This window comes from Lontra canadensis, unplaced genomic scaffold (genome assembly GCF_010015895.1).
Source record: "Lontra canadensis isolate GAN:19392208 unplaced genomic scaffold, GSC_riverotter_1.0 scaffold1, whole genome shotgun sequence".
Taxonomy (NCBI): Eukaryota; Metazoa; Chordata; class Mammalia; order Carnivora; family Mustelidae; genus Lontra; species Lontra canadensis.
Genome location: NW_022630995.1, coordinates 68,530,983 through 68,554,155, shown reverse-complemented (window position 1 = coordinate 68,554,155; position 23,173 = coordinate 68,530,983). Strand labels below are relative to the sequence as shown.

Genomic DNA, 23,173 nt, shown 5'->3' with positions numbered 1-23,173 from the left:
AGGTCGGTCTGCTTCTGGGGTGGCCCTCATCAGATGGGGCGTTCACTAGCCTCCCCATGCACACATCAGCTGGGCCAAGAACGCTGCTGCCTGAATGAGATGGGGCGGGCCAGCCTCTAAAGGCCTGAGACACCCAACAAATGGTAACAACTGGGGGATACTTGAAAGCTGGAGAAGTGAGGGAAATAAACTGAAGCAGAAATAACTCAGCTCAAAGCCCAAGTTAGACTCACATATTGCAGCGGTCAGTAATCTTAGCAGGTAGAAGGATAAACGCTCCTAGATTGACTTTGAACCACAAGTCATTGTACAGCTTACTGTCTCTAATGTAGCATGGGAAGTTCGTACTTCCTCCTGAGACTGCAGGTCTAGAGACTCCTACGAGTGCCCCCTCAATTGTTTCGGGGAGTTCCCAGGGGCTTCATCAAGTATTACAGATGATTGCCACTTTCCTCCTCTTCTGCTCTGACCCGGCTCAGTGATGTTCTCAGCTGCTTCCTCCATTCCACACAGGTGATCCCTGACAGTGGGTCCTTCCCATCTCCCCAGGCACTGAAGCCCCTGCCCTGTCCCCACCAGTACTCCTCCAGGTTGCCACTTGCTTATGACAGTTCCCTTTCACCCAGGACCACCCACAGACCCGCTGCACTGACTCTTCAGGGTGCAAAAGTAACACTCCTCTTAGGACAATATATTTTGTGTAAAGTAATGGGAATGACGGTCAGTTTTGAAAGATACATTTATTTTATTAAAAATAAGGAAATCTTTCAGAAAATCCATTGACATGACTGTGTTGTAACTACTTTAATTCATGCTCTCCTTTTTCTCTTTTTTTTTCTCTGCCCCCATCATCCATACCCCACGTCCCCCACCCAATCCACTGCCTTCATTCTCCTGCATTTTCTACATACTCATGACAGTCATCCACAATTGTATATTTCTTAAATACAAAACCAATGCATACATGTATATAAAAGCATTTTTCATTATTAGGGTTTTTTTTTAATGGAAGTATATTACACACCATTTTTGGCATTTGCTGTTCTCAATTTCACAGTCCCTCCTGAACCTTCCAAGTCTGCTTTTAGAGCTCCGATTAATTATGACCACTTTTCCTAAGGTTTCCTAATATTCCTAGTTTGGACACACCAGAATTTATTCATTCTACATTCCACCACTGACAGGCATTCACCCTGTTTCCAATTTTTCACTATTTGAGCAATGCGTAAACATCCTTTTCCATATATCCTCAAGTACAAGTATTTTACTTCTAAGAGGTTAATAACTAGGAGTAACATTGCTAAATCAAAATGGACACTTACTTTCCATTTTAATAAATGCTGGCAGATTGTTTTTTTTTCAAGTTATAAAATTTCACATTAAATCAGCAATGCATGACAGTACACTTTTTTCCACATCCCTGCCAGCAATGGTCTTTAACTTTTTTGTCAGTTTATGAGTAAAAATTGATGATCACATTGCTATCTTAATTTTGTGTTTCCAAGAAAATATAGAATGTTTCCAATAACATTTTTTAATGTGGGGCTCAATCCCAGGACTCTGAGATTATTACCTGAACCAAAGCCAGAGGCTTAACCCACTGAGCCACCCAGGAGCCCCGCTAATACTTTTTGTATTAAATAATCCATCCTTCTTACCTGCTCAGTTGAACCATCTCATGGAGTTAATTATCATGTATCCTGGAATCTGCTCTTGGATGTGATATTCTCTCTCACTTCTCTATTTGTTCATTCTTATGATCAAACCATACAGATTTGACTGCAGTAGCGATATGTTTTGTTTTGATGCCTCATCAGGTAAATCTTACTATTTTTAAAAATGTCCTTGGCTATCCTTGGGTATTGATTTAATAAAGTAAATTTTAAGATCATTGTATCCAATCCCCCAAATCCTTCTCCTTAAGAATACTTGTATTTTATTTGAAATTATATTAAATTTATAAATTGAGTTTAGATCAGTTTTATGTTAATTATAATTTTTTTCTAACACAAGTTTTCCTATTGGTAAAGATCTTATCTTATAGTCTTCAATAAGACTTTATACTTTTCTATGTAATTTTTTCTATAAAAGAAGGAAGCTATTGATTTTTAAATATGTTGATTTTTATAACCAACCAACTTACAAAATCATATTTGGTCTTTATGTAAAGTCTCTTGGGCTTTCTATATATTTTAATCATATTAATAGAGAAATCGTTTTGCTTTTCACCTTCCAAATTTTATATAAGTAATATAATTTTCTCACTGTATTTTCTACAGTCTCCAAGAAAATGTTGAATGATAATGTTGACAGTGGTTAATTTGGTGTTTAGTTGAAATGACTTTACCATTGCATTGTTTAGAACACTTATATTATCTTATCAGAATAGATTTTTATATTTCTATAATATAATCTACTTTTTTTTATTAGCTGTGGCCACTAGATTTATTAAATGCATCTTTAGCATCCATTAACAGAATCAAATGAGTTTTCTCCTTAAGTTATTAATAAAATGGATCTTTTTTTTTAAAAAAGATTTTATTCATTTATTTGACAGAGAGATACACAGCAAGAGAGGGAACACAAGCAGGGCAAGTGGGACATGGAGAAGCAGGCTTCCTGCTGAGCAGGGAGCCCAATGCAGGACTCGATCCCAAGACGCTGGGACCACGACCTGAGACAAAGGCAGATGCTTAACAACCGAGCCACCCAGGTGCCCCATTAAGATGGATCATGTTGATAGATATATTGATATTGAACCATTTTTGTTTTTCGAATCATATTCTTCTCTTTCCACACAGATGAACTCTACTGAACACTATTTCAATAATTTATGTACCTTTGTTTTTAATTGAAATTTGGTTCTTGTTTAAAAAAAAAAAAACAAACACCTGTCAGATTTGGGTATTAAAGTGCTCCCTATGTTGTAGGCTGTATTTTTAGATGAAACCTAACTGCCTAAATTTTTGCTCTCTTATGATGAGACATTAGAGAGCTTCCTAAAACTTCTGGGCAACACCCATCAAATAAGATTTATATAGACATGACTAAATTCCAGTTTGTGGACTCAATGCACTCAAACAAGAATTACCTGGCAACTCCCCCAACCACTCTTTCCAGTGATAGCTCATGCTCAAAAACTTACAAGAGTAAAAACTTAAAAGCCATTCTTGAATATTCAATGGAAGTAGGACTCAGTCGAATAAGAGTACATAAAGAAACACAGGGTAAATTATGTTTCTCTATGCTGTGATTAACATTAATTAAGTGTCCCAGCTTTGAAAAGAGAATGGAAAGTGGCCCTACCTCATCATTTCTATTTTAATTAGAAAAAGGCAAATTAATTCTAGGTATTATTGTGTTGTTGTTGTTTTCAACTAGGTTAAACAATGTTTCTACAACTCACACATTCGTAGATAGCCAAGTGTGAAAATACTCAAAACACAGTTCTGCTGACCTACATGAAATAAGGATGTGGGCCCTTTATAGTCAAATAGCCACTCTGTGAAGGCCAAAAGATTTTTTTAAGAAACATACTTTACTTCATGAGTCAATTTGTTTTCTTATTTCACTCTCAAATAGCCAATCTTTCTCCATGCCAACATCATTATTTTCTAATAGAAAGTAAGGAGGTATTGAATACTCTTTCCTCTATTGTGGGAGCTCAAAGAAAAACAAAAACAAAAACCAAACAAAATCCCTGGACAGTTGATACAGAAGGAGTACTGTGCAAATGTAGACAGTAGCACAGAGAGAAAACAGGAGTAAGAGAGAAGAGAAAAACAATGTAAAGGGTAGCATGGAGTGTAATGTACTTGATATGTAAACAACAGAGGAGGGAAAAAGGTAGAGATGGAAATGCAAATAAACAGAGAGTAGGATAAGTGCTAAAGGAAAGAACTTAAATTTGTAGTACTTCTGCTTCTGGTTAAGATGCAAAAACTTGCAAGAGAGACTGTCACCCCTATAGGAACACTAGGAAGTCAGATACACTACCAAATCAGTTTTTGCTAAACCCATCAGAAAACTGAGGGTGTAAATAAACCAAAATAAAATGCAATCCAGGGAATGACAGACCCTTCTTGGAGGAAGAAATGCCCATGGCCCCTTATTATTCCTAGCTGAGTAGCAGGGGGAAAACAATATTCCGCAGTCACCCGCTAGATTTGCAATAAACTTTTAATGAGCACATTACCTGGCAGGAGAGATCTGAATCCTGCGGAGCCCTAGGCGTAGCGTGGGTCTTGCCCAACCCCCTACTCCTTCCCACTGAAAGTCACATACTGAAGGAGTACATTTCAGTATGCAGGAGAGCTGAGAGGTTCACCAATGTGCTGCACAGGGCTTTCTCCAATGTGAGGCAGAAGAACAGAGGTTGATCCCCACCCCCACCACACACACTAGGCTGAAGCTTGAGGAAGAGGTGAGACTGCTACAAAACAAAAATATTGCTGGGGGAATCCAAGGCTGTTTTAACTTACAGAGACAATTAATGTAATTCACTACATTAACAGAATAAATAAGAAAAACTTTTGAGCATCTCAGTATATACCAAAAAATGTCACTTGACTAAATTCAACACTATTCTTGATAAAAACTCACAGGAAATTGGGGATAGAGGGAAATCCCTCAATCTGATAAAAGACATCTATGAAAAGCCTACAGTTAAGATCAGCTCTACTGACAACAGGAGTTTAAAACTATATTTTTTAAAAATACCTCGTACATTAGCATGAAAAACTAAAAAATACCTAAGTCTTAAAATGTATTATGACCACACACAAATGATCTGAACACAAATATATTGCTGATAAAATTTAAATATCTATATAAATGGAATGATATGCCTACCATACTTACAGATCAACAGACTCAATATTGTTAAGATGTCCATTTCCTCCAAACTAATCTAGATTTAACACAATTCCATTCAAAATCCCAACAGTCGTTTTGAAGAAGTTGACAAGCTATTCTCAAATTTCTATGGAAAAACTAAGGCTCTTAGAGGCAAAACAAAAACAAAAACTTTGATAAAAAGAACAAAGCTGACAAAGATAGAGGACTTAAATTACCTGATTTCAGAACTTATTATAAAGCTACAATAGTCATGTTACGTCATGAAGCTAGACAAAATGATCAATGGAATAGTACAGATCATCGAGAAGTAGACCGACATCTATCAGTAGACAATTGAATTTCTAGTCAAAGTACCCAGTAAATTTAGTGAAGAAAAAGTATTTTTGACAAACAGTGCTACAATAACTTGATATCTACATAGGGGAAAATAACTTTGACTCCTATCTCATTCATAAATGTAAAGGCTGGAACAATAAAACATTCTGAGGAAAGACCCTCGAGAATAGTCTCATGACCTAAGACATAATGATCTTTGGAGGCACAAAAAGCACTAATTAAAAGATTGATAAACTATACTCAGAATTTAAAGTCAAAATACATCATTAAGGAAATTATAAGACAAGCCAAAGAGGGGAGAGAGGACTTGTAACACATATATCCCCCCCTATTTTTGGTGACACATATATTTATAAAAGCACTTACATCCACATATATGAAAACTTCCTTTAAATTAACAATAAAACACTCACTTTTTAAAAAGGGAAAAGTCTTGAGCAGAAATGTCATTTGAAAAAAAAAAAAAGAGGGGTTCCTGGGTGACTCAGTCAATTAAGCAAGCATCTGACTTTAGCTCAGGTCATGATCTCAGGGTCCTGGGATCAAGTCCTGCTTCTGGCTCCTTGCTCAGTGGGAAATCTACTTGTCCCTCTGCCCCTCCTCCTATCATTTTCTCTCTTTCTCTCAAATAAATAAATAAAATCTTAAAAAAAAAAGATGAATGGCCAATAAGCACAGGAAAAGGTGCTTAACAGAATTAGTCATCAGGAAAATGCAAATTAAGACCCAATAAGATAACCATTTCATACCCACTAGAATGCTAAATGAAGATCGACATTATCATCATTGGTGAAGTTAACAGAACTCTCACACAGAAAAGTAGAATAAAGTCATACAATAACTTTGAAGAACAGTTGGCAGGTCCTAGAAAAGTTAAACATGCATCTGCCCTATGACTTCACAATTTTAACTCCTCAGTATTTACCTCTCAAAATGAAAACAAATATCTACACGAATACTTGTACTGGAATGTTCATAGACACTTTGCTCATTGGTGTCAAAAGTAAAAGTAATTAAATGTAGAGAAACGTAAATAAGAGAATGAATAAATTCAAATTGTGGTATCATGACAACATAATACTATTCTGTAACAATTCCATTTAGCAACATATATGAACCCCCAAAATATATGTTTAATAGGCACAAGAGAACACATATTATACGATTTTATTCACTTAAATTTCAACAAATCCATGCTGGTATATATGGAAAAGTGGTTGCCTCAGAGTATGTCGAGTGGCTATTGACAAGAATGGGGCACAAAGGAACTTTCTGGAATGATGGAAATATTTTATGTCTTACATTGGGTAGAGGTTATGTGGCCCCATGCAACTATCAAACTCACTGAACTGAAGTTTAGATCTGTCCATTTTGTTATATATAAATTAATCCTCAATAAAATATAAACATGCTCTTTGTAAATATATACCATTCATCAACAGATAAAAAAGGAAGTGAAATTATTTGTGGAGGGCAGCAGCATTTTAGAATTCTCAGCTACTTCTGTAAGGAATTGATAACTCCTCTTGCAAACTATGTTACAATGGAGACCAGAGCATTACAAAAGGCAAACTGAGCTAGCAAGCTGAGAGGACCATGCAGTACATACAACAGGAAAGGGCCAGGTGGTCAAAAGCAAAAGTTTAAGACATAAACTTAACCATTTTACAACAGGTAATAACAGCTATTCTTTCATGAATACTAGCTGGCCACTGCATAAAACTTATTTAGACATGTACATTTAGTTATTCATGCTTAATCTAAGTGCTTAAACATTTTGGATATATTTTTTTCCCCTACACTGCCATACTGACATTGTTTCCCTCAATGAATCAATTTTGAAGATCCAACTGAAGAATGCTTTTAAAGCATCAGTTGAAGTCAAAATGCCATCGTGTGGAAGTTGAAATGAGGGTAACCGTAAGAACATATATATTCTGCAAAGAAGGAAGGATCTTTGACTTGGCCTACTGAAGTTTTCAGAATCTCTATTTTTTCATCTTTAAAATGGGCAAGGTAATACTTCCCTCAAAGAATTTTTTGGAGATCAGAGAAGAAACCATGTATAACATATTAAACACAGCGCTTGGCATGTGCTTAGTGATCAATTTTATCAATTTCTTTTTCTTACCAGCTGTGCTACATCTTCTACAAGGAGAAGACAGGCTTACAGAATTTGTATCTCAATGAGTATAATTAGACCTTATCTTCTAAGAAGTTAGTGTAGAAAATCAAACAGAGTCAAAGTATACTAAATGTAAATCATTTTCTTTCCCATAGAGAAACACAAAAAACTTAACTAGACACTTCTGTGTAAGGAATTGTGCTATAGATTAGCTTCCTTGGACATATAACTCACACAGTATAATAAATTTACATCCAAGCTTGATAAGGTCACTTTTTTCTGAAAGATACAAATGGAGAATTGCTAGTAACTAGCAGTAAAAAATATCTTAGGACATATATCCTCACCTGAGAAATGTTCCATATTTACTGGACACAGGACTCTGTCCTATAAACTAGACACCTAACGAGTTGGGGATACAGCAAACATTTATTTCCTCTAAAAACTAAACAAATGTGGCAATGTGAACTTCTGCAAAATACATAGAAATTCAATCTATCGTGAGCAAAGCCAATTTTGTGACCTAATTATATGTTAGCAGATTGATGGCTATCCTCAGTGTGGTGTTGAAAGAGCCTTGTTCAGTATCTTCCAAAACACAAGTTGCATGGGAAGGAAGGAAAAAAGACAAAATTTGATGTTCTTTTCCTATGTAAATTTCACCCTCTTCTGAGTTTTTTCTGTAACATATGAAAGACCCACAGTCACAGCTTGATTCCCTAGGGCTGACTATGTCTATGTTGTTTCAGTTTCCAGGAAGTTTAAAATAGAGCAATTCACTTCAGTATATATCCAGAAGATATATACTGTTTGAACACTTCACTGTTTGAACTTGGGCTCTCCTATCCTAGCCATAGGCTTCAATTTCAAGTTAAAGTCCCTACCTAAACAGCTGGATGTTAGAGCTGCCCATTCTGAGAAAACAGTTTCCTCACAAAGAGGAAAATAGTAAAAAGGTCACTCTGATTTTAATAATGACCCTGTCATCCACCATACCCCACCTCCCCACCTGCCAAGCATTATCTATCCACCTGCCACAGTGTAAGACTTCCTGCAGTGAAGGAGGAGGATGAAGGATGTAGGAGGAGGAAACAACAGTCCTTGTGAATGGACAGACTCTTCTCATTGGTTACAATGATGAATTGCATATCTGCTGAATTTACTAAGTGAGATAATCAATCTTAGGCCCAATGTTTAGAGGCATACAAGAACAACCAGTTACATAATGGCTGTATCAAGGGCATAGACGAAAGGTTATAATTTCTCTTTAAAAATATCTAATATTAATAGGTATTTTAATGGATATGAAATGGCAAAGTAACACATTTATTTGACCGATGAATTCCAAGTAATGATAAATTCAACAGGAATGGGCAAGCAACTTAGTCATCTGACTCAACTCATTAGTTTTTAGTCAGTAGAAAATCTCATTGTTCTGGGTCAGCCTAACATGATCAGTGATGTTAGGATCAAATATTTAAACTACTTTTAAATGCATGCAGAAAATTTATTAATTTTCTAAAACACATACACATATTCTAATTTTTAGGCCTTAAAAGTGATATGATCTGAAATTTTTTAGGTAGTTAAGTGCTCACAATTATAAATTGTACTTGAAGACCACTTCCTTTGTCCCCCCCCCACCCCACCCACCTCCCCACCCCAACCCAAAGAAAATCTTAAGTCAGAGAACAAGGGCCAGGATAAAGACTGTATGTCCATGGGTACTATTAGCATATTAATAAACTGTATTTCTATTTACACTTCCATCGCCGGGGCTAATTGTTAGTTATTTTGAGGAAGAGGTTATGCCTTAATTAACAGCTCTTAGTAAGTGAAAGCTGGTTGCATTTCTTAAGTATGTTCACATTTCACAGTCTTATATCATAGCAGGGATCCAGTTCATCTAATACTTTTATGTGATGACACCTCTGATCAAGGAAGGAAGTCTTTAAAAGACCTTAAATAATTAGCTTCCAGAATAGAAGCCAACAAGAAGCATAATTAATGAGTAAGCTAATTATCTATCCATAAAGCATTAACATCCATGCACATTTTAAATGAGGGAGAGTAAAGGGGATAGAAATACCTTAGGTATCTAAAATTTCTCTCATGTTTCTAAGGACTTCACAAACTCAAGAGTTTAGAAGAAACATTCATTTCTGTAACATTTATTTCTGTAAGGTCTAGAGGTTCCTAGACCTCTGGCCTTGCTTGCCATAGTCTACCCCCAACTATGCCTTGGGACTGCTGGGGGGATTGAATCTGATCGTGTGCTTGGAGGAACAGAAAATCCCACGGCTCCCATCATCCGAATCATTTCTCTGCTTACTAGTCCCCTGCACGGCTGCATCACCTCCTCCCAGTATCTGTTTGAACCATAACCTACATGAGGGCAGAGTTTAAAGTGACATTTTCCCCAGACAAGGTATCGGTGATTCTCTATGTCCAGCAGGACCGCTTAGCCTTAGCAGGAACTCTGCTGGAAACTAAAGGCCTCTCGGCCTTCAAAGTGTTCCCTGGCATGTCCTTCATATGGATCATGAACACTGCCATAGCTCTTCTTCCTTGAAACCGACAGAACTTCACAGAGACTGGAGAAATTTAAAGGAGAGGGCCCCTTTTAAGCCATTCCCTTTTCAGCACCACCCAACAGCATTATCTTCTGTCCCGGAATTTGAAGAATGGCTTCTAGAGACAGTGTGGGGTCCTTGACTGTCTAACCAGGCAGTCTGATTCAGGTGGAAGAAAAGTCAGACACTGCAGGAAGACCGAAGAATTTAGGACGAAAGAACACAGGGGCTTTACATGACCTCCATGCAAGGAGGCCAATTAAAACGTGCGCCTAGTGCTTCTCGTTACCCTCTCTGTTTGCTTTGGTGCCAGAAACAACTTCAGGAAAATAGAGGGAGTGTCTCTCTACACAGTATTGTCCAGGAATAAACTGTCCAAATAGAGCACTTTGTCAACCTCCTGTTGTAGAATAATTACAGTATCCAGAAAGTTTTAAAACAGTATAAAAATTCCATCTCTTGTCCTTGCCTTATGCCCACACTATGACTCCCTCAACAACTCCTTAGAACAACAGCAGAAAGATAAACGAAGACATCAAGCCAGCCTTCCTGAGAAAGAGAAAAATCTCTTCTGAAAGCATTTGGTCCTAACCAATTGCCAGTTTGGCACTAAGCCCAATGAATTGGGCATGGAAGGATGTGGGGGAGGTGGGGGGAATCCTCAGTAAAATATAAACATAAGACAAGCATAAACAAAGTATAAATGCCCTCTTTGAAAAATGCCAGTTGTAGCCAACCAAACCCAATAGTTTGGAAAAGCCTAACTTCTCCCACTCCCCACTGAAAAAGAAATAGTACAAGTACTTACAGTGTCATGAGACTTATCCTTGACATCATAGACTGTTAGCTTTATTTTGGTCTCCTCATAGATGGGATACTCAGATGGGAATGTGACACCAGTCAAAAACAGTGGGTTTCTTGTTCCCTGCAACAGCACAAGCAGACAACTTTGATTGCATAAAGTAGCAACTGCAGCCGGCAGCATGCAGGGACACGTGAGAACACAGCAAGTGTGTCTGAGTCTGTTTGTTTTTCTAGGAAATAGCCCTATTGGAAGAGAGATTTGAATCGCCAACTGATGCTCATAGGCCACAGCAAGGCCCAGAGCCCAAATTCTGATAGAGCTATTGATAGGAAATGGCACGGCATCAGTGTCCGTGCTGCTAACAGTCTGGAAAAACAATTTACATTCACTATATGCAGAATCCTTCCTTAAGGTCAGTTGTCAGTCCATTTAGAATAGATTTAACGGATTTGACCTGAAATTCATGCAAATAAGCTAAGATATTGACTGATCAAATTAAAATGAAGCTATTTTCTCATAAACTACCATTTACTTCCTTTCTGTAATGATTCAGTTGAAAGCCATGCTCTGATAATGTCCATTTGTTTCTAGATGTTCAGCTGTGTTTTTTCTCAGACTGGTCTGAAAACTAATGAAAGAAACTAAATATGATGGATTTGGGCCTATGAAATTACTAACATAGGATGCAGTGCCCTGGATATTTCCATGCCTCAGAATTAATTTTGAGAGAGCTGATATCCAACATTAAATTTTACATCTATATTGCCAAATATCATTGAGATGTTTGCTAGAATTTAGTAAACCAGGTGTCTATGAGTTTCTGAAAGCCCGAGTTACTTATTTAGTCATTCATTCTTTCTCCTTTTACTCAACAAATACTTCTTGTTCAGCTCTGCGTTAGGCACTTTGGAAAAAGACAGTCAATAAAATAGCCCAAAACAGCTATGCGTGTTCAAACATAAACAACTGAAATGTGTCAAAATCATTTCTTTTAAGTTTTGACAATATACATATATTTTAAGAATAATGAAACTGGAACAATTTTTGAAATTTTTTTCATAGAAATGAACAATTTTACAATTTTAGTCAAGTTTTTGCTGTATGGATGAGACTATTTTTCTTAATTCAACTACAGCATTAGCTACAAATTATACCAGCATTGGAACCTAAAGTTTCCAAAGGGCATATTCAAGGCTACATGCAGGAACAGGGTCATTCCCATTAGAGAAATGAGTCGAGTTCAGTCTGAATCATTTATTCCGGCAGCCAGGCACAGGCTGGCACTGGGCAAACCCAGTCTGGGGCAAGCTACTTCGTTCCTTACAGAGAAACTCCTCAGTCAAAACAGGGCTTACAAGTCTGAGAAAAAGCATGCGGAGCTAAGGAGTTTGAAGCACACTTTCTGTAGTCCCAGATGTTCCAGTATTTCTCATTCACTAAGTTCGTGAAATAAGTGTAATGAGAACAAAATAATCAAAAGGGAAACACTTCCTCTTTTGAATCTGATCCAATACAATAACAAGTTTCCTCCCGACACATACTGAATGTTATATTAGTAACAATAAATGTAAATAGGAAATCTCTCATCTGATGAGTAATATTTACGCCCTTCAGCTAGAAACATTACAGTTTCTCAAATTAATCATCTACCTTTCTTTGAAAAACATGGTACATTAAAAAGACACACACAAATAGCAAATAATATAAAGTTTCCATCAGCAGACTGAAGAACACAGGAAAAAATGAAAAGTATAAGAACACTTAACTTCTCTGGGGGTACTTTATGACTCTCTTTTAGTCCTTCCAAATTAAGTATTCGTTACATTTAAATAAATAAATATATATATATATATATATATATATATATATATCCCCCCTACTTGGTGATTTAAGGATCCAAAGTGAGATTTTTTTTTTTCTCCTTACTAAAGAAAAAGAAGGTCTACGAAAAAGGCAAGCTTTTGTCTCATCTGTTTTTTCTGGTAAATTAACAATGCTTCATAACCTCAGGTATGCTTTCCTAAATAACAGAGGACAGGAACATAGCACAGCTGCAGGCCACGGACTAACTTATTTCAGCTGTTTGCTCAAAGTCAGAGAGAGGCTGAGAAGGCGACAGCGGGGCAGAGGAAGGCAGACACCCAGCACCATCACTCACCTCCACAATTTCTGTGCTCGAGTATCTTGTCAGACCCTGCTCCGCGGGGTGTATGACTGAGATCTGCACCAGTGTGTTCAGCTTCCGATCACGAACGGGAGCCACCAGATCCTTGCATGCTGGCAATGACAGAGCAGAGAGAGAGAAAAGAAACTAGCACCGTGTCTCAGGGAAAACTTCTGTGCCGAGCTGGAAGTAAACTTAGCGACGGCGCTGAATGAAATCTCCTGGGACTCAGGCTGATTTTTACAGAGGAGGAAGTCCCTTGGAAGTACCTTACAGAAATAGGAAGTCACGTGCTGCAGAGCTGAGAGTTCATTTCCACTGACTACGGTTGCCGCTCCTGCTAGTCTGCACCGCCCTGGGATGCCAGGTCTGACTTGTGACTCCACACACAGCTCTGGGACTTGAGTGACTTTAATTAGTCATGAAACCCTGGGCTTTAATTCACACTCCCAGACAAAGTAAGCTGAGTTGCGCTCTATCCAGGAAACTTTATGCTGTTCCTTATTGACACTGGCGGGAATAGTTCAAATGTACCAGTGCACCCTGTCTTGGCTCTAGCAATCTACTGGCTATGATCAAACACAGCGACAGAAAACTGGGGAGAGCCCCTACCCTACCAAAGCAGCACACAAGCCACAGGCAAGCGGCAGAGGAGGCAGAGGAAGGGTTAGAAACGCCCTGTCTGGGATTCCAGCCAAGTCTGGGAGGGAGAAATGTGGAATAAGGATGGGTTAATTCTTGCCCAGGGGCCACAAATGTAAGAACTTTCCTTTGAGACACCAGGCTCATATTACAGAAGCTTAGCCCCATACCATATTTCCTTGAATATTTTCTCCTCCCACAATCATTCCCACAATTCAGGGGGGAAATCCAAAAATTTATTCCTTTTCAGCATGTCCAGTGTCCCTTCTCCCCTGGCTTTGAAATAGTAGTTTTACTACCTGCAGCTGGATGGCTAAATCTGCTGTAAAGTGTCCTCATCAGAGGGGGTTCGAGTTATGCTCAGCAGGTGTCTTAAGGCAGGCTGGGGGAGACTGGGATCTTCTGTCTGGATCCCTGGGTGAGAAGGAGCTGGGCTCTATCCCATCCTTAGCCTACACTTCTGATTGCTGCAGGAAGGGACAGAAGGACAGTGCATTTAAGTTATATTCTGTCACCGCAGCAGTTTACAGCACCTTCATCTGCTGGGACAGAGGTACTACGGCTTAAATCCAAAACTTGAAAGCAAAGGGAATTTTAAATGTAATTATCACCTTCAGTGGCTTACAGATCATCTCATTTATAGAAGCAGAATGGGATAGAGGAAAAAGCAGGAGTTTTGGCGGGGGGCGCCTGGGTGGCTCAGTGGGTTAAGCCTCTGCCTTTGGCTCAGTTCATGATCTCAGGGTCCTGGGATCAAGTCCTGCTTCCCGCTCTCTGCTCAGCAGGGAGCCTGCTTCCCCCCCCCCCACCCCCACCCCCCTGCCTGCTGTTCTGCCTATTTGTGATTTCTCTCTCTGTGTCAAATAAATAGATAAAATCTTAAAAAAAAAAAAAAGCAGGAGTTTTGGGATCAAACAGGTCTGTTTTTTGGCTAGTTCTATTAGCTAGGCAATGCTGGGCAAATTTCTTACCTTCTTAACTCTTCTTGCCAGACTTTGAGATCCTTTTAGTCCTGTATGGTATTTTGTCATGATTTTTCCTTATTTAACCCACCTCTATTTAAATGCCTCTGGCAATACAGGAGAGCTTAGGAAAGCATATGTGGAAAAAGTAACAGCTACAGTTTTACCCCTCCCTATTTTTTTTTGGAAGCATTTTGCTAATTATCTTTCAATTTCTCAAAACAGAACTTTGAATTACTCTCTCAGTTTTACATATTAAGAACAAGAAGCTTAGAAATAGTAGGGGCTCACATTCCCATTATTAAAACCCTGGTGGTTTGTTTACATCATTCCCCATTAGCTCCATTTCTTTACTTGGCATACTGAGTTCCTCTCCTCCACAATGGCCTCTCTCTTCGGAAGACCCACTGCCATGATTCTCTCTTGTCTGACCCAAGAGATCTACAGTTTTAGGAAATACTGATGCAAGGTTTCAACATCAACATATCTCCGGAAGGGAAAAAAAAAAAAAGTTAGATTTAGACTTTACTGTTCTTTGATGGTTACTCTGATCATTTCCTCTACTTGCCTTATGAATGTGTTTAACTTCATCACTCATTGGCTTGGTTATCTGTTCAGAGTATACAGCTTTCTCTCCACTTACAGATATTGACTCTATCTGTTCCTGGATTTTAAAGCTAGAGTTGATTTGCTTCAAACACATGCATCTTGCCCTCTTCCTTGGTTGTAACCTCATCTCTACCTGATGAGCTTATGACACCTTTGCTCAAAATAAGTTACTCCTTTTCAGATTTCTTATCAGGCTTGACTGTGGGCTGTGGTTATTTCCCAGAAGTGAGCAGCTGTTCTCCATTTTATCAGTGAAACTCTCAGACTCACTCCTAATAAAAACAGAAAATCTTCATTAAACTGAAATGTTCTGTCCAACCCAATTTACAGATATCCCAATACAGAAGTAAAAACAGCAATAATGGCACTTTGTAATTCTCTATTTTCTGTATCTAAAAATGGGCACAGAAAGCAAAAACTGAACTCACATCTTAGGTAGCCCATACCTCTTTTCTTCCCAACAGCCCAGAGGATTTTCTGTTCTCTCAAGCCTATGCAGTAAGATATCATGGAAAGACCCTGAGATCATTCAGAATTCCTGAGCTGTATTCCCACATTCCTTAGTTTTTAGTTATGTGATGTTATGTAGCAAGCTCTTAGACACTTAATTTCTTCATCTGTTTACCTGTCTCTCAGGGTGGAGTTAAAAAAGATTTCAGCCCCTTTTTATTAATAGACTTTTCTATGAAAAATAAAGTTTACCAGTATCCTTATACTAATATTTACCAATGTTAATATCAACATTTACCAATATTTAGTGTTTTGTTATTTTGTAAAACGTTTTTTATTGACTCAGTCATATTCAGATAACTCTGTAAACACTGTCACCAGGTCCAAGATTTCTTGCTAAATACCAAACTAGTGCATGAGTCATTGCATTTCATATAGTGAAACCCATTCACACCATGGATGTATACATAGTGAAACTGTCCCACTGGAGGGTGATAAATGATGAGTGATTGGATTGCTTCATGGAGCTATTACTCATTTGATCACCATAAAGTCTAACCTGCATAAGAAATATTTGGTAGCCAATAAAGAAGCCTGGAAACTACATTTCTCAGTCTTCCAACCATTACCCAAACAAAACTCTGCTCTGCATAAATGGCTTTTCTCAACTCAGAAGACTAAAAGCACACTTTGGGTTTTGCTTCTCTTGTTCTGTTTTAGTCATTTAAGAATTTCTTGAACTAAATGGGTACTTAGTAAATGCCTTTCTGAAATCATTCATTCATCGGTCTATCTACTATCTCTAGATATAGATCTATATCTGTATCTATATATATACATATATAGATATATTTAATGTTTATTACTGCCTTTTTACTGGTTTTGTTTTGGACTGAGCTATTTTAAAATATTCCCAAAGTCCAAAAGAGTTTACATATACAAGATGCTGATAGGTTGGGATTCAAATGTGTTTGTGTCCACTAAATAGTCTGTTTTATTTTTTACTGAAAAGGAAAAAAAAAAGAAGAGCAATATAGAAGTAATGAGTATTTTTTTTAAAGCTATAATTTGAAACTTTTATTTAAGAAAAATAAAACAGCTCTGAGCTACTGGTTTTTTTGTTTGTTTTTGTTTTTGTCTTTTCTGTTAACTTTTCTACAGTAACTAGTGACATGAGGGTTCACTTTTTACTGCCAGTGCTTTGAATGAGATGCCCACTGGCATCCCCAGCTCAGATTCATACAGGAGCCAGACAGCTCTCACTCCATGGAAGGGAATCCTTGGTATAAGTGCAAGGATAAAAATAAATGAAGCTTCAGTATCTCGGGGGAGGCCCAGGCACTGAGCAAACTGGAAAGCTTATGCTGTATTAACAGAGGGGAATTCTATTCAGATTCATTGCCTGAAGAAATGAAAACCCACTGTGGCTTGATTTGAGGATTGGTCCAGGGCTTGAAATCCCAGTCATCACTGTGTAGTCTAAAGCTGTAAGAACCACATGACGTACCTCTGTGACTAGATTTGGCCTAAAGACCAGAATTTTCTACCCTCTGCTCTAGATGCTTCAAGCAACTACTTGGAGTCTTAGGAAGATAGCACAGACCATCTTTTGCTCTTGTAGTTCTCATGCATGAGGGTGCAGAATCTAAGGGACAAGGTCTGCACAGTTCTTGTTAAGTTAAATATCGTCTCTATCCAGAAATGCTGTTTTCATAAAATACCAGCTTCCTTTTCATTTGGCCATCATTTCTAAATCATGTCAAGTCTCTTGAGTCCACCCCATCTTGCCAGCATTCTAGCCCACTTTGGCTGGAAGCCTCGAACTGTCTCTAGACTCTGCTGTCAGAGAGTTCAGTCCCAGCGATAACCATCAGAAGCAGAACACAACTGTTCATTCAGGTGCCTTTGAATTCGGCAGCATTGGCCAAATCCTAACGTTCTAGGACCTTCAATGGATATGGAGTGTGAGAATAAGCAAAGGTGCCTGCCACAGGCTTCCACAAGGGGACAGGGGACAGTGGGGCCCTATGAATTCACAGTTGATTCCAAGCAGCTCTCTCTTTCTCTTAAGAACTCTTTCTTCTTTGAAGTCAGGTCATTTTTCTTGTCTCACTCCCTTTCATTTCTGCCATTCAGTATTAGTGGCATCTTACAAAGTGTATCCTCTTTCCTCCAGAACAAAGCAATGGCCACAAGCAAAGAAGACAGGGGCAGGGGACTTTGACAAGGATTTTCACATCCCTATTTTCTGTTCTTACATTAGCAAAAAGAAAGTTAAGCTTAGAGGAGAAACCACACAGTATAGCATAAAAAACATAGAGGAATGGCTTTTTCACTTAAGATAATACTATATTTGAAACCTGGATCCAGCCTAAGGGATTATGTGACTTTGGATAAATTATCTCTTTGAGTCCCTACATTTGAGTCTTTAGAATGGATGTAAAAGGACATATTTCATAGATTTGTTATAAAGATTATATGGAGCAATGCTAGGCACAGTGATGTTATTAACATTAATATGAATATAGTTATGTCTTGACACAAAAATGGATTTTACTATCCAATATTCTTATGGTAGTTAAATGTTTAAGACAGTCCAGGTTGGTCCTAATTTTGTGTAACTTTCTGGTTTTTCAGTAAAAGCATTTTATTAAATTCATTGCTGTGATTTTGGGGGGGTATTTGCTTGTTTTTATGTAGGTAAATAAAAATGTTTTAAAATCTTTTATGGGATTATTTGTTAATTTCAGATCATAGGTATCATTAATATGTTGCCTTCTGTGAAATCAAATGTGTACACTTACACTTGTTAATTTTACCTCTGACTAGGCTCTTCCAATGAAGAAGCCAAAAACAACAGAAGCTTTATTTTCTGTCTGCCAGGCAGATGAGCTACATGTAAATTTTTGTCAACTCACCCTATGAGCAGGGGTTTAACTGGGAGGTTAGTGTACCTTTATACTGAGAGCAGTGGCTCACAGGGAGGCATTATCTTAACAGCTGAGATGTCCCAACCAGTTATGGAAAGACTTGCTCCTCTGCTCTGTGTACTTCCTTCATCAAAAAGGAAGACTGCAGGGGCCCCTGGGTGGCTCAGTGGGTTAAAGCCTCTGCCTTCAGCTCAGGTCATGGTCTCAGGGTCTTGGGATCGGGCCCCACATCGGGCTCTCTGGTCAGGGGGGAGCCTGCTTCCCCTTCTCTCTCTGCCTGCATCTCTGCCAACTTGTGATCTCTCTCTCTGTCAAAATAAATAAATAAAATTAAGAAAAAAAAAAAAAGGGAAGACTGCAAATACTAGTAAGCTTTCTCTTGCAATTAAAAATAAATGTTATAGGGGCACCTGGGTGGCTCAGTTGGTTAAGCGACTGCCTTCAGCTCAGGTCATGATCCCAGGGTCCTGGGATCGAGTCCCACATCAAGCTCTAAGGTCCATGGGGAGTGTGCTTCTCCCTCTGACCTCCCCTCTCAAGCTCTCTCACTCTGTCTTTCTCTCAAAAAAATAAAATAAAATAAAATAAAATAAAATAAAATAAAATAAAATAAAAATAAATGTTATAGCTAGAATGCAATATAGCCTGATGGAAGCATACCTTCTCCTTTGATGAAATTTTATCTCTTGTACCCTCTACAGACTCTTCATAGTGAAAATGGAAGGGATATATCCATGCCCTTCAAGAGCCAAAAAGGCCAGGGCATTGAAGATGAGGGATCTTAAATAGAAAAGCAGCCTTATATGGTGAGTGCTGTGAAATGTATAAGCCTGATGGTTCACAGACCTGTATCCCTGGGGCAAATAATACATTATATGTAAATAAAAGAAAAGAAAAGCAGCCTTATACAAATAGGGCTTTAGGGAAATAACCATCTGGCTTCCTAGGCTCCTTCAACAGCACCATTCTTACTTATCTTACTATGGCTGAGAGAATTAGCCACTTCCCCAAGGCTGTGGGAAAGGCTCTTGGAGCCTAGAATACAGTTTTTTAATTTACTTCTCAAATTCTTTTTGTTTGGTCAGGTTTCTTATAAATGTCACATATATATCTTTATCCTTGTACTCCAGAAAATTAGATGCCACTAATCAACTGATAAGCCAATTTGGGTTATGTTTTCAGTCCAATAAATTACTGTACTCCATTCTATGGTTTCACAGTTACCATCCTATACCAGTGATTAAATTGAGATTATGCAAATTTACAGCATACATTAAAAAATGTAACACTTAAAAAGCCGAACAGCCCTTTTCTAATTGCTTTCCACTATAAAACATATAATATGCTTTCCTGGTTTTGTCTCTTCTTCCTCTCTGTTCTTTATTCTTCCTTTCTCTCCAGAATTTTAAGACAACAATTTTTGAAGTCTAGGCTGCCAACCTCTACAGTTCAGATCCCCTGAGTGGATTCAGAAGATAGTACTACTTCGTTCCCAGGGCACTGCAATCCATGACAATTCAGTTGTGTGCGGTAAGACGGCAGAAAGCAGAGTGTATCTGCTTCATATTAATATCCACAAAATGAGATTTTCCTAAGTAGTTGGGAATACTCTATTCACTTTTAAATATTTTCTGAAGGCTGCTTCTTAGAAAAATGTGGCTTGATATCATACTGACTGATTTATGGCCATTAATGTATACATTCTAGGCACATTCCGTATTCTCTATAGAATCTTTAAGAATCTTTAATTCATTGAGTCTAGCATTACATCTTGCCATGCCTGTTCATTTTAGCATATTTTCAGCTAATCAAGGCTACTTTCTGTAATTTTTCTCATTTGGCATTTTCCCTTTGTGTTCTCTTTTCTGCCATCTCAAATTTGCTCTCTAACATATGTTTCTCTCATCACTGTGAAAGAGGAGGTCATTGAAGTCATCGCTGTTTATTTACAAGATGTGGGGCATTTAGGGTCAGGAATACATCTCTTTTAACCCACCACAGCTTTTTCTTCAATTAAGCAACTGTTTGTAAGTCCTTATAGAGAAAAAAAATAAAAGTGTTATTTCCCCCTTAACTGTTGTGTGGAAGATTTTAATTAACACATACTTCCCTCAAGAGTATGTAAACCATGCATAACTGCCAACCTAAGAACATTTGTTGGAAAAATTAAAGAAATATAAAAAGTTGGCATAAAAATATTAGAATGTTTAGAATTCTTTCTCTTCTCCTTTTTTGGTTTTATTTTGTCTTTTAAGACAATGAGTTAAAAAAAAAAAAGGTCCCAAATTCAATATCAGGGCCTAACTTTTCAAGGAGGATAAGTACTCCCCCATAACATGAACCAACAGTATTAATTTTAGGTTTTTAGAAGGTCAAGGGGAAATAAGCAATTCAGTGTTTAAGGTTGAAGATATAAATCCAAGGGGTGCCTGGGTGGCTCAGTCAGTTAACTGTCTTAATTAACTGAGTTAGTAACTGAGTTAACTGACTTAACTCAGTCAGTTAAGTGTCTGCCTGTGGCTCAGGTCATGATCTCAAGGTCCTGGGATCAAGCCCAGCTGTGGGTTCCCTGCTCACTGGGGAGTCTACTTCTCCCTCCTTCAGCTCCCTTTTGCTCTTTCAAATAAATAAATACAAATCTTAAAAAACAAACAAACAAACAAAAACAAGAAATCAATGCACACATACACACACAGGGAAAAAAAAAAAAGCCATCCCCATGCAAGAATGTTTTAGACATACTGAAATAATGCTATATTTTTGGCTCCTATATTACAACAATAAAATGCTAATATCAAACAAATTTTAAGGTTGTTCTCATTTAAGATAATACAAGAAGCATGCAAAGAAGATGGGGGCTGGGGGGCAGGAAACAAAATGTACTGTATACTTACTCTGTGTCAGGTAGCATTGGACTTAAACTTTGGTTGTGTTAGCCCATGTCCAGAACAATAGTGTGCCTGCTGCTGCCTCATTGTTCCACTAAATTCCATCTCTTTCTCTCTTTTTTTCACTAGTCAGTCAGATGTGTGGATCACAACATGTGGCTCAAAGATGAAGACTATATTTATTAATTTGCTTTTTACCAATAGCAGAGTATTCAGCAGTATCTAATAATTTTTCCCAATAACGTCATCCTGTTCTGTCTGGTCCTCTGCACATTCAATGGTGATTTAGTTTTGTAACAAGAATTTTAAGACTCTCAATACTCTGATAATAGAACCCAAATAAAACATGAGGAAAGGATGAGACTAATGCCTTAGGGAAGAAGCAGATGACAGAGTTATTGAGGAACATAGGCAATAATTTGCAAGAGGGAATTTAAAAGATTTTGTTAGAGAAACACTGCTTTGGAATTCTTGCTACACTGAGATTTGAGCACTCCTGCTCCTAAATTTCATTATAACTGGTTGAGTTATAAATTAAGCTGATTTCCTTCATGTAAAAAGCTAGATTCACATTATAAGGAAAAAAAGTCCTGATATAATTTTTTTCCCTTTTCCCCATAACAGAATAATATACAAATATGTCACCATATCTTACGCATATCTCTGTGTGTCTTAAATAAAAACATGTTCGCCTTTAAGATGAAAAAAAAATGGCTGAGAAGATGAAATTCACTTCCTTAGTGCGGAACATTACACATATGAAAATAAACTACCCACTCAGTACCGGTTCTGAATTTAAGTATCACTGAGGAATCTAGAGAGGGAGAAAAAAAAGAACCTCTTCCTGGAACAATGGTGCTCTCGGGAAATGCTCTTTGATTGTCTGTGCTCTGGAGCACCGAAGAAGCCAGCTGTACAGAAGACAGCATATTTGCATATAAAAAGAACAAATTCTGTTCAAATCACTGTTGTCAGTACCAGAAGACTCCCATTCTCCAGCTTGTTCCCAGCTCCCTCAGCTTCTCGTATGTCAATCCTCAGAAAATACTATTTTGTCTTGTTTTTGTGACTATTACCTTGGTGACTGAGACTGCATCCTCAGACAGTTGAATTAAAAACAAGTCTGTGCCCATATCTCTTCAAGTTTTGATATCCAGCCCTATCTGCTGAAGGCCCCACACTGGTCTGGCCTCATCACCTCACAATGGATATAGACTTAGCTCTTTGTGCGTAAACTCCAGACTCACGTTCCACTTCAGAAACAAGTGCTTGCCGATTTCTGCTGCTCTTTTCAGCAGGAACATATGTGCAGCTTAAGAAAGGAGGAAAACGTTATTTCAAGAATGGAAGCAGGTCCTTCCGAATACTAAAAGAAATATTGTGAGTCAGTTAATGGAAATCTCTGGTGTTAAAACTAGGATAGTGGAAATAAGAGGAAACAATCCAGAGAACAACCTTAAGCCTTCTACCTGCCCAGAGGCCAAGAGGGCAACATTTTCCCAGGACTACCAGTTTGACATGGGAACCAATAGGATTACTATCAGGGTAAGAGGGGGGCCCATCAGTGGGTCCAGAAGAGCATGTGGGTTAGTGAGGAGTAGCTTCCAGCTTCTCTGTTTTACCTCCAAACCAAGAGATGAGGCCAGTGGGGCTATTGGAGACACTTACAGGAGGGGTGTCAGGAAAGTCAGAGCCTGAATCACCAAAGATGGATGGCAAAGAGAAGTGCACTCAGAGTTGTTGAACTCTAAGGGCACAGAATGATTGATGTCTAGGAGTTATTTGGAAGGCTGAGGACAAATAAAGGAAAGAGGGGTCTGGAATGTTGCCTT

At 38.1% G+C, this 23,173-nt stretch overlaps 1 protein-coding gene across 5 annotated transcripts in view; it reads right to left on the bottom strand.

Annotated features, from left to right (window-relative positions):
- The window catches only part of INPP4B (inositol polyphosphate-4-phosphatase type II B), an 807,880-nt gene that overhangs the window by 325,335 nt on the left and 459,372 nt on the right, over window positions 1-23,173 (bottom strand). For 4 of the 5 annotated variants that reach the window (XM_032857097.1, XM_032857105.1, XM_032857119.1 and 1 more), the window contains exons 6-7: window positions 12,855-12,973; window positions 10,700-10,816 (exon numbers count right to left, since the gene is read on the bottom strand). In XM_032857097.1, coding sequence (XP_032712988.1) covers window positions 10,700-10,816; window positions 12,855-12,973 — 236 coding nt within the window. Of the gene's footprint in view, window positions 1-10,699; window positions 10,817-12,854; window positions 12,974-13,134; window positions 13,246-23,173 lie in introns of those variants that run through there. The other variant, XM_032857128.1, reaches the window with a different exon arrangement.